Source organism: Dendrobates tinctorius, unplaced genomic scaffold (assembly GCF_039654945.1).
Source record: "Dendrobates tinctorius isolate UK_male_01 unplaced genomic scaffold, ASM3965494v1 ptg000146l, whole genome shotgun sequence".
In the NCBI taxonomy this organism is placed as follows: domain Eukaryota; kingdom Metazoa; phylum Chordata; class Amphibia; order Anura; family Dendrobatidae; genus Dendrobates; species Dendrobates tinctorius.
The window spans coordinates 1,683,693-1,696,579 of record NW_027361813.1 but is presented as its reverse complement, the minus strand read 5'-3'; the positions used below and the strand labels follow the sequence as shown (position 1 = coordinate 1,696,579).

General features: G+C 46.5%; 1 protein-coding gene across 1 annotated transcript in view; it reads left to right on the top strand.

Moving 5' to 3' along the window:
- SLC5A2 (solute carrier family 5 member 2) overlaps positions 1–12,887 on the top strand; it is a 114,522-nt gene that overhangs the window by 18,338 nt on the left and 83,297 nt on the right. Inside the window, exon 3 of the mRNA XM_073546279.1 lies at positions 5,135–5,206. Within this exon, the coding sequence (XP_073402380.1) occupies positions 5,135–5,206 (72 nt within the window). The remainder of the gene's footprint in view (positions 1–5,134; positions 5,207–12,887) is intronic.

Below are 12,887 nucleotides of genomic sequence, written 5' to 3'. Positions count from 1 at the left end.
CAATGCCTTTATGTGGAGCCTCCATTAGGTACAATGTCTTTATGAGGAGCCTCCATTAGGTACAATGCCTTTACGAGGAGCCTCCATTAGGTACAATGTCTTTAGGAGGAGCCTCCATTAGGTACAATGCCTTTATGAGGAGCCTCCATTAGGTACAATGCCTTTACGAGGAGCCTCGATTAGGTACAATGTCTTTATGAGGAGCCTCCATTAGGTACAATGCCTTTACGAGGAGCCCCCATTAGGTACAATGTCTTTATGAGGAGCCTCCATTAGGTACAATGCCTTTATGAGGAGCCCCCATTAGGTACAATGCCTTTATGAGGAGCCCCCATTAGGTACAATGCCTTTATGAGGAGCCTCCATTAGGTACAGTGCCTTTACGAGGAGCCCCCATTAGGTACAATGCCTTTATGAGGAGCCTCCATTAGGTACAATGACTTTATGAGGAGCCTCCATTAGGTACAATGTCTTTATGAGGAGCCTCCATTAGGTACAATGCCTTTATGAGGAGCCTCTATTAGGTACAATGTCTTTATGAGGAGCCTCCATTAGGTACAATGCCTTTATGAGGAGCCCCCATTAGGTACAATGCCTTTATGAGGAGCCTCCATTAGGTACAATGCCTTTATGAGGAGCCTCCATTAGGTACAGTGCCTTTACGAGGAGCCCCCATTAGGTACAATGTCTTTATGAGGAGCCTCCATTAGGTACAATGCCTTTATGAGGAGCCTCCATTAGGTACAGTGCCTTTATGAGGAGCCTCCATTAGGTACAATGCCTTTATGTGGAGCCTCCATTAGGTACAATGTCTTTATGAGGAGCCTCCATTAGGTACAATGCCTTTATGTGGAGCCTCCATTAGGTACAGTGCCTTTATGAGGAGCCTCCATTAGGTACAATGCCTTTATGTGGAGCCTCCATTAGGTACAATGTCTTTATGAGGAGCCTCCATTAGGTACAATGCCTTTACGAGGAGCCTCCATTAGGTACAATGCCTTTATGTGGAGCCCCCATTAGGTACAATGTCTTTATGAGGAGCCTCCATTAGGTACAATGCCTTTATGAGGAGCCTCCATTAGGTACAATGCCTTTACGAGGAGCCTCCATTAGGTACAATGCCTTTATGTGGAGCCCCCATTAGGTACAATGTCTTTATGAGGAGCCTCCATTAGGTACAATGCCTTTATGAGGAGCCTCCATTAGGTACAGTGCCTTTATGAGGAGCCTCCATTAGGTACAATGCCTTTATGTGGAGCCTCCATTAGGTACAATGCCTTTATGAGGAGCCTCCATTAGGTACAATGCCTTTATGTGGAGCCTCCATTAGGTACAATGCCTTTATGAGGAGCCTCCATTAGGTACAATGCCTTTATGTGGAGCCTCCATTAGGTACAATGTCTTTATGAGGAGCCTCCATTAGGTACAATGCCTTTATGAGGAGCCTCCATTAGGTACAATGCCTTTATGTGGAGCCTCCATTAGGTACAATGTCTTTATGAGGAGCCTCCATTAGGTACAATGTCTTTATGAGGAGCCTCCATTAGGTACAGTGCCTTTATGAGGAGCCTCCATTAGGTACAATGTCTTTAGGAGGAGCCTCCATTAGGTACAATGTCTTTATGAGGAGCCTCCATTAGGTACAATGCCTTTATGAGGAGCCTCCATTAGGTACAATGCCTTTATGTGGAGCCTCCATTAGGTACAATGTCTTTATGAGGAGCCTCCATTAGGTACAATGCCTTTACGAGGAGCCTCCATTAGGTACAATGTCTTTATGAGGAGCCTCCATTAGGTACAATGTCTTTATGAGGAGCCTCCATTAGGTACAGTGCCTTTATGAGGAGCCTCCATTAGGTACAATGTCTTTATGAGGAGCCTCCATTAGGTACAATGCCTTTATGTGGAGCCTCCATTAGGTACAATGCCTTTATGAGGAGCCTCCATTAGGTACAATGCCTTTATGTGGAGCCTCCATTAGGTACAATGTCTTTACGAGGAGCCTCCATTAGGTACAATGTCTTTACGAGGAGCCTCCATTAGGTACAATGCCTTTATGTGGAGCCTCCATTAGGTACAATGCCTTTATGAGGAGCCTCCATTAGGTACAATGCCTTTATGTGGAGCCTCCATTAGGTACAATGTCTTTATGAGGAGCCTCCATTAGGTACAATGCCTTTATGAGGAGCCTCCATTAGGTACAATGCCTTTAGGAGGAGCCTCCATTAGGTACAATGCCTTTACGAGGAGCCTCCATTAGGTACAATGTCTTTACGAGGAGCCTCCATTAGGTACAATGCCTTTACGAGGAGCCTCCATTAGGTACAATGCCTTTACGAGGAGCCTCCATTAGGTACAATGTCTTTACGAGGAGCCTCCATTAGGTACAATGCCTTTATGAGGAGCCTCCATTAGGTACAATGCCTTTAGGAGGAGCCTCCATTAGGTACAATGTCTTTAGGAGGAGCCTCCATTAGGTACAATGCCTTTACGAGGAGCCTCCATTAGGTACAATGTCTTTACGAGGAGCCTCCATTAGGTACAATGCCTTTACGAGGAGCCCCCATTAGGTACAATGTCTTTACGAGGAGCCTCCATTAGGTACAGTGCCTTTACGAGGAGGCCCCATTAGGTACAATGTCTTTATGAGGAGCCTCCATTAGGTACAGTGCCTTTACGAGGAGCCTCCATTAGGTACAGTGTCTTTATGAGGAGCCTCCATTAGGTACAATGTCTTTATGAGGAGCCTCCATTAGGTACAGTGTCTTTATGAGGAGCCTCCATTAGGTACAGTGCCTTTACGAGGAGCCTCCATTAGGTACAGTGTCTTTATGAGGAGCCCCCATTAGGTACAATGTCTTTATGAGGAGCCTCCATTAGGTACAGTGCCTTTATGAGGAGCCTCCATTAGGTACAGTGCCTCTACGAGGAGCCTCCATTAGGTACAATGTCTTGATGAGGAGCCTCCATTAGGTACAGTGCCTTTATGAGGAGCCTCCATTAGGTACAGTGCCTCTACGAGGAGCCTCCATTAGGTACAGTGCCTTTATGAGGAGCCTCCATTAGGTACAGTGCCTTTATGAGGAGCCTCCATTAGGTACAGTGCCTCTACGAGGAGCCTCCATTAGGTACAATGTCTTTATGAGGAGCCTCCATTAGGTACAGTGCCTTTATGAGGAGCCTCCATTAGGTACAGTGCCTCTACAAGGAGCCTCCATTAGGTACAGTGCCTTTATGAGGAGCCTCCATTAGGTACAGTGCCTTTATGAGGAGCCTCCATTAGGTACAGTGCCTCTACGAGGAGCCTCCATTGCTGCACTATTTTCTACCTAAATGACGGATAGCCTAGCAGAACCATGAGGGATCCCATTGTCAGCCCGTGGGGTCCGCCATGTTACAGATCCGTCCCGGAGATGAATTCCATGACTCTGTAATGCAGTATGTTGGTGTGACCCCCACCCCATACTGACCGATGGAGCCGCAGTGGACGCAGAGCTGCACCATATAGAGATTAGTTTATCTGGCGACTCATTCCGCCACAATGGCGGCAGCATGACTCAGAGTGTGACTCCTTGAATGCTGCCAGGTATATTATTTATCATTCTCTGAAATATCCTTTGAAGGTATTTGGACCATGGAGGGAGATGTCTCCTGTCCGGCTCTTCCCAGCACAGCCGCAGGTGATTGACAGGTCTGGACCTTGTGTGTCCATATGGAGAGACCCGCATTCTCCTGCCCTGGAGCTGGGAGAAGTCACGTAACATTGGAGCATGTCTGGGAATAATATAGCTGCCGGCCGTGGTGCAGCCCGACTCTGCTCTGCTGCTCGTGGTGGGGCAGCATGAATCTCCCGCCGGCCTCCCTCTGATTGCAGCATTCTCTTACACACACTACACCGGGGATTTGCTGGTTTTGGAAGTGATTCATTTTTAGGTGAAGGACTCAAAGATGGAGGGGCAGTTCAGACAACTATGCTAAAGTGACCTTGTCACCAGATGCCCCATATAAAACATGGTCAGCCACGTGAAGCCCTCTGTTAGAGCGTTCTTGAAGGCTGTAAATCTGTCCCCAGTCCCCTCTGTAAGGCACAGAAATGACCTCTCATTATACCAATGGCGCAGTCTGATAGGCATCGCTGGTCTTGACTTAAGATCACCGTCCATTGCTACTTCATATGGATGACACATCCTACGTCATCCACACAGCGTCAGCCATCGCGCTCCTGTGCAGAGTACTGTAGTGTGAATGCGCTGGGAAAGGTCAAAGGGCACTGATGTCCTGGAAGGAAAGCCGGCGCACTAAATAAGCGCCCCTGTCCCCATGATCAATGCAATGGCCACTGCCAAAGAGGATCTCCATATTAATGTTGTCAAGTTAATGGAGACAAAGTGTCGTGGCTGGGACATATATAATGTGAGCTGCACGCGGGTGGATCTCATGTTTCTTTTGGAAAATATTAGAAGTGAGAGTCCTCAGCGGCTGATAACTGATAAGATGGTGACACGTTGCAGCTTTCCTGCTCCAGGCTCTTCATCAGGCATTGACTAATACAACATCTGCGGAATCACAAATCTATTTGTGGAGTAATACTGCCATCTTGTGGCCAAATAGCAAGTAGCAATAATTTCATTTGGCAATTTCTCTCTCTGATGAGACATTTATAGCACTTGGCACTTTATGAGAATTTCTCTATTAATAATCACAGGATATTTGCACTTTGCAGTCTCTATTTGGCTGTTCCACTATATGATTATACAAATCTAGTTATTGTGTTATTCCAATGCTCATTTGAGAACTCATAAAAACTTCTATTTTTTCAGTTCCTTTTCCTGTTAAAAAAAAAAAAAAGCTCTTTTAGAAAAAATATTTTATTTTAATGAGTAGTTAATAAACTTAGATTTAAAAAAAAAAATAGTCACTTTATTATTATTTTTTGCTTCTTGGATAATGAGATATTTTTGGTAAAAATGAAGTGCGTGCGCCCCTGAGTTCCGGACATCTGTGGTAACGCACTTTGTGTACATCTAATGTATTTGTAAGTATTTTTCCGCTGTGTAAAGCGCCGTCTCTTTGGTGTACATTCATATTTAATGTAACTTTTCCTGCCTGATTGTCCCATGTTTTATCCTTGCAGTCCATGCGTCGGGCAAACCGAGGAACTGTGGGAGGCTACTTCCTGGCGGGGAGAAGCATGTCCTGGTTTCCAGTAAGTTCTATCTAAACTACTCGTAAGAAACCCTGAGAAATAAGTCCTGGACCCCCCATGGCTGCAGCGCTGCCAGCCGCCGGGCCTGTCACGGTCGTAGACTCACGTAACGGTGCGTGTGCCAGTGGACTCCTCCTGGCCACAGAGAGCGAAGGACCCATCCTGAGGCCGCGGTCACACGTCCGTATATAGTCAGTATGTGTAACCAGGAGTGGTGGTAACGTGGTTCTATTACACCTTCCCTCTGATTGTTCCTACAGATACTGATGGGAATCACTGACCAGATACTGACCGTGTGGCCTGACAATCGGTTCGGTCCAGACCCCAGCAGTCACACCAATGCAGCCCTAATTAGCGGTCCTGTGGACAAACGACGACTTAGTGAAGGTTTCTGACCATTATTCTTAAGCTTCCGCTGTGTACAACTAAGAAGCTGCGCTCCTTTCCATCCCCAGTCAGATCTGGCCTCATCGTGCCCTACAGCATTGGCCCCACAAAACACGCACATGACCACTGCTGCCAATCACTGGGCTGTGAAGCCGAGGTAGTGCACACAAGACTGTTCAGCCTAGTGATTGGCTGCAGCTGTCGGGTCCACCACTGCTGTGGCCTGACAACAAGCACCCGGGCAGGAGAACCGTCCTGAATGTTAATATTAGGGATATTGTATTGTGACAGGTCTGACATTCACATGGCCATAAAATCTGACAGCAATTATATCAGGTCTGGAGGTGAACAGGAGCTCAGGGGGTCTCGCTGGGACTACAGAGGGGTCAGTGCGCCTCCACATCACAGCTTGGGAGATGGCCCCTCGTAGCCATTCATATGAAGAAGGGGACTGGCAGGAAGCAGCTACGTAATATGCAATGTCCTCCCACCGTAGTGGCCACAGATCAGTCACAGACCTGTGAAATCCATAGGACAATATAGGCCCGCCAAGGGTCACACGATGGAAAGGTCACGCGGGGGTCCGTCCGAGCAGAGTGGGATTCAGAACTCTTCCCTACCCTCCAGCGTTAGACGCACACGGTGCTCATGTCTCCTCTTTGACAACTGTTTTCCTATTTATCGCCTTACATTTCTCTTTTCACTCCTTTTCTTGCACGCTCCGTGCTGCTTCTATTACAAAGCTTGGTCCTTCTATGCTCTGAAGAATCCACGGCCTCCCAGTGGGTATTTGGGGCCTCGTCTGCCCCTTTGCTGGGTGCGTGGTGGCAGCGGGTTGTGATTTCTGCTCTCTGCAGCCTATAAGGAGGTTGAGTTCTTGATTAACCCTTGTCTCCTGAGTACATGGCAGCAGCGGTGGAGTTTACGTCTATTGCAGCCTAAGGTTATGTTCACACGTTGCGTTTTTTCGCTGCTTTTTTAATGCAAATATTGAGCTGCGTTTTACTGTACCAGCAAAAGTTATGAGATTTCAGAAATCTGCACACACATTGTTTTTTTCCGGACTGAATTGGAAATTTGTTGCCTTTTTTTTTAAACTGTGGCATGTCCGTTCTTTCAGTGTTTTTCAGGCAGTTTTTCATCCATACAAAGCAATGAGCAGCAGCAAAAACGCATATTTTTTGGGGAGCACTAAACTATATTAGCATGTACAAGAGACAACGAAAACTTAGCGAATACGCAGCAAAATCTGCTTTTTGTAAGGAGCTTCTTTACTGACATGACAGCCTGCACAAAAAATGCAGCAAGAACGCAACATGACCATAACCTTACTGCATGTTTTAAAGTGCCCTGTGATCAGGATTGTGCTCAGTGACTACAGACAGTGTCAGGTCAGCGCCGTTATACTGATTACACTGATACCTGTGATCAGGATTGTGCTCAGTGACTACAGACAGTGTCAGGTCAGCGCCGTTATACTGATTATACTGATACCTGTGATCAGAATTGTGCTCAGTGACTACAGACATTGTCAGGTCAGCGCTGTTATACTGATTACACTGATACCTGCCAGCAGGATTGTGCTCAGTGACTACAGACAGTGTCAGGTCAGCGCTGTTATACTGATTACACTGATACCTGTCAGCAGGATTGTGCTCAGTGACTTCAGACAGTGTCAGGTCAGCGCCGTTATACTGATTATACTGATACCTGTGATCAGAATTGTGCTCAGTGACTACAGACATTGTCAGGTCAGCGCTGTTATACTGATTACACTGATACCTGCCAGCAGGATTGTGCTCAGTGACTACAGACAGTGTCAGGTCAGCGCTGTTATACTGATTACACTGATACCTGCCAGCAGGATTGTGCTCAGTGACTACAGACAGTGTCAGGTCAGCGCCGTTATACTGATTACACTGATACCTGTCAGCAGGATTGTGCTCAGTGACTACAGACAGTGTCAGGTCAGCGCTGTTATACTGATTATACTGATACCTGTGATCAGAATTGTGCTCAGTGACTACAGACAGTGTCAGGTCAGCGCCGTTATACTGATTACACTGATACCTGTCAGCAGGATTGTGCTCAGTGACTACAGACAGTGTCAGGTCAGTGCCGTTATACTGATTACACTGATACCTGTGATCAGGATTGTGCTCAGTGACTACAGACAGTGTCAGGTCAGCGCCGTTATACTGATTACACTGATACCTGTCAGCAGGATTGTGCTCAGTGACTACAGACAGTGTCAGGTCAGTGCCGTTATACTGATTACACTGATACCTGTGATCAGGATTGTGCTCAGTGACTACAGACAGTGTCAGGTCAGCGCTGTTATACTGATTACACTGATACCTGTCAGCAGAATTGTGCTCAGTGACTACAGACAGTGTCAGGTCAGCGCTGTTATACTGATTACACTGATACCTGTCAGCAGGATTCTGCTCAGTGACTACAGACAGTGTCAGGTCAGCGCTGTTATACTGATTATACTGATACCTGTGATCAGAATTGTGCTCAGTGACTACAGACAGTGTCAGGTCAGCGCTGTTATACTGATTACACTGATACCTGTCAGCAGGATTGTGCTCAGTGACTACACACAGTGTCAGGTCGGCGCCGTTATACTGATTACACTGATACCTGTCACCAGGATTGTGCTCAGTGACTACAGACAGTGTCAGGTCAGCGCCGTTATACTGATTACACTGATACCTGTGATCAGGATTGTGCTCAGTGACTACAGACAGTGTCAGGTCAGCGCCGTTATACTGATTATACTGATACCTGTGATCAGAATTGTGCTCAGTGACTACAGACAGTGTCAGGTCAGCGCCGTTATACTGATTACACTGATACCTGTGATCAGGATTGTGCTCAGTGACTACAGACAGTGTCAGGTCAGCGCTGTTATACTGATTACACTGATACCTGTCAGCAGGATTGTGCTCAGTGACTACACACAGTGTCAGGTCGGTGCCGTTATACTGATTACACTGATACCTGTCACCAGGATTGTGCTTAGTGACTACAGACAGTGTCAGGTCAGTGCCGTTATACTGATTACACTGATACCTGTCAGCAGGATTGTGCTCAGTGACTACAGACAGTGTCAGGTCAGTGCCGTTATACTGATTACACTGATACCTGTGATCAGGATTGTGCTCAGTGACTACAGACAGTGTCAGGTCAGCGCCGTTATACTGATTACACTGATACCTGTCAGCAGGATTGTGCTCAGTGACTACAGACAGTGTCAGGTCAGCGCCGTTATACTGATTACACTGATACCTGTGATCAGGATTGTGCTCAGTGACTACAGACAGTGTCAGGTCAGCGCCGTTATACTGATTACACTGATACCTGTGATCAGGATTGTGCTCAGTGACTACAGACAGTGTCAGGTCAGCGCCGTTATACTGATTATACTGATACCTGTGATCAGAATTGTGCTCAGTGACTACAGACAGTGTCAGGTCAGCGCCGTTATACTGATTACACTGATACCTGTGATCAGGATTGTGCTCAGTGACTACAGACAGTGTCAGGTCAGCGCTGTTATACTGATTACACTGATACCTGTCAGCAGGATTGTGCTCAGTGACTACAGACAGTGTCAGGTCAGTGCCGTTATACTGATTACACTGATACCTGTGATCAGGATTGTGCTCAGTGACTACAGACAGTGTCAGGTCAGCGCCGTTATACTGATTACACTGATACCTGTCAGCAGGATTGTGCTCAGTGACTACAGACAGTGTCAGGTCAGCGCTGTTATACTGATTACACTGATACCTGTCAGCAGGATTGTGCTCAGTGACTACACACAGTGTCAGGTCGGTGCCGTTATACTGATTACACTGATACCTGTCACCAGGATTGTGCTTAGTGACTACAGACAGTGTCAGGTCAGTGCCGTTATACTGATTACACTGATACCTGTCAGCAGGATTGGGCTCAGTGACTACACACAGTGTCAGGTCTGCGCCGTTATACTGATTACACTGATACCTGTCACCAGGATTGTGCTCAGTGACTACAGACAGTGTCAGGTCAGCGCCGTTATACTGATTACACTGATACCTGTCAGCAGGATTGTGCTCAGTGACTACAGACAGTGTCAGGTCAGCGCTGTTATACTGATTACACTGATACCTGTGATCAGGATTGTGCTCAGTGACTACAGACAGTGTCAGGTCAGCGCCGTTATACTGATTACACTGATACCTGTCAGCAGGATTGTGCTCAGTGACTACAGACAGTGTCAGGTCAGCGCTGTTATACTGATTACACTGATACCTGTCAGCAGGATTGTGCTCAGTGACTACACACAGTGTCAGGTCGGTGCCGTTATACTGATTACACTGATACCTGTCACCAGGATTGTGCTTAGTGACTACAGACAGTGTCAGGTCAGTGCCGTTATACTGATTACACTGATACCTGTCAGCAGGATTGGGCTCAGTGACTACACACAGTGTCAGGTCTGCGCCGTTATACTGATTACACTGATACCTGTCACCAGGATTGTGCTCAGTGACTACAGACAGTGTCAGGTCAGCGCCGTTATACTGATTACACTGATACCTGTCAGCAGCATTGGGCTCAGTGACTACACACAGTGTCAGGTCGGCGCCGTTATACTGATTACACTGATACCTGTCACCAGGATTGTGCTCAGTGACTACACTAGGTATGGAATGGACAAGGCAACTGTTAGGTGGATTCATAACTGGCTTAGTGATCGGACCCAAAGAGTGGTCGTAAATGGCTGCACATCCAGTTGGAAGAATGTCTCAAGTGGGGTACCACAGGGCTCTGTCCTGGGCCCTGTATTGTTCAACATCTTTATCAACGATTTAGATGAAGGAATTGAGGGTAAACTGATTAAATTTGCTGATGACACAAAGCTAGGAGGGATAGCTAATACTAGAGAAGAGAGAGAGAGAGGATTCAAAAAGATATAAATAAACTGGAGCAGTGGGCAGCAACTAACAGAATGGTTTTTAACAGGGAAAATTGCAAAGTACTACATCTGGGCAATAAAAATGAAAAAAGCATATACAGAATGGGAGGAATAGGGCTAAGCAACAGCACATGTGAAAAAGACTTGGGTATACTAATAGATCACAGACTGAATATGAGTCAACAGTGTGATGCAGCAGCAAAAAAGGCAAATGCAATTCCAGGATGTATTAACAGAAGCATACAGTCTAGATCACATGAAGTCATTATTTCCCTCTACTCCTCTTTGGTCAGACCTCATCTGGAATACTGTGTCCAGTTTTGGGCGCCACATTTTAAAAAAGACATCAACAAACTGGAGCAAGTTCAGAGAAGAGAAACCAGAATGGTGACCGATCTGCAAACCCTGTCTTATGAGGAAAGGTTGCAGGATTTGGGAATGTTTAGTTTGCAGAAGAGAAGACTGAGAGGAGACTTAATAGCGGTCTACAAATATCTGAAGGGCTGTCACATTGTAGAAGGATCAACTTTATTCTCATTTGCACAAGGAAAGACTAGAAGCAATGGGATGAAACTGAATGGGAGGAGGCACAGATTAGATATTAGAAAAAACTTTTTGACAGTTAGAGTGATCTATGAGTGGAACAGGCTGCCACGAGAAGTGGTGAGTTCTCCTTCAATGGAAGTCTTCAAACAGAGGCTGGACAGACATCTGTCTGGGATGATTTAGCGAATCCTGCTTTGAGCAGGGGGTTGGACCAGATGTCCCTTCCAACTCTACGATTCTATGATTCTAGGTCAGCGCCGTTATACTGATTACACTGATACCTGTGATCAGGATTGTGCTCAGTGACTACAGACAGTGTCAGGTCGGCGCCGTTATACTGATTACACTGATACCTGTGATCAGGATTGTGCTCAGTGACTACAGACATTGTCAGGTCGGCGCTGTTATACTGATTACACTGATACCTGTCAGCAGGATTGTGCTCAGTGACTACAGACAGTGTCAGGTCAGCGCCGTTATACTGATTATACTGATACCTGTCAGCAGGATTGTGCTCAGTGACTACACACAGTGTCAGGTCGTTGCCGTTATGCTGATTACACTGATACCTGTGATCAGGATTGTACTCAGTGACTACAGACAGTGTCAGGTCGGCGCCGTTATACTGATTATACTGATACCTGTCAGCAGGATTGTGCTCAGTGACTACAGACATTGTCAGGTCGGTGCCGCTATACTGATTACACTGATACCTGTGATCAGGATTGTGCTCAGTGACTACAGACATTGTCAGGTCGGCGCTGTTATACTGATTACACTGATACCTGTCAGCAGGATTGTGCTCAGTGACTACAGACAGTGGCAGGTCGGTGCCGTTATACTGATTACACTGATACCTGTCAGCAGGATTGTACTCAGTGACTACAGACAGTGTCAGGTCGGTGCCGTTATACTGATTACACTGATACCTGTTAGCAGGATTGTGCTCAGTGACTACAGACAGTGTCAGGTCGGCGCCGTTATACTGATTACACTGATACCTGTCAGCAGGATTGTGCTCAGTGACTACAGACAGTGTCAGATCAGCGCTGTTATACTGATTACACTGATACCTGTCAGCAGGATTGTGTTCAGTGACTACAGACAGTTTCAGGTCAGCGCCGTTATACTGATTACACTGATACCTGTCAGCAGGATTGTGTTCAGTGACTACAGACAGTTTCAGGTCGGCGCCGTTATACTGATTATACTGATACCTGTCAGAAGGATTGTGCTCGGTGACTACAGACAGTGGCAGGTCGGTGCCGTTATACTGATTACACTGATACCTGTCAGCAGGATTGTGCTCAATGACTACAGACAGTGTCAGGTCGGCGCCGTTATACTGATTACACTGATACCTGTCAGCAGGATTGTGCTCAGTGACTACAGACAGTGTCAGATCAGCGCTGTTATACTGATTACACTGATACCTGTCAGCAGGATTGTGTTCAGTGACTACAGACAGTTTCAGGTCAGCGCCGTTATACTGATTACACTGATACCTGTCAGCAGGATTGTGTTCAGTGACTACAGACAGTTTCAGGTCGGCGCCGTTATACTGATTATACTGATACCTGTCAGAAGGATTGTGCTCGGTGACTACAGACAGTGGCAGGTCGGTGCCGTTATACTGATTACACTGATACCTGTCAGCAGGATTGTACTCAGTGACTACAGACAGTGTCAGGTTGGTGCCGTTATGCTGATTACACTGATACTTGTTAGCAGGATTGTGCTCAATGACTACAGACAGTGTCAGGTCGGCGCCGTTATACT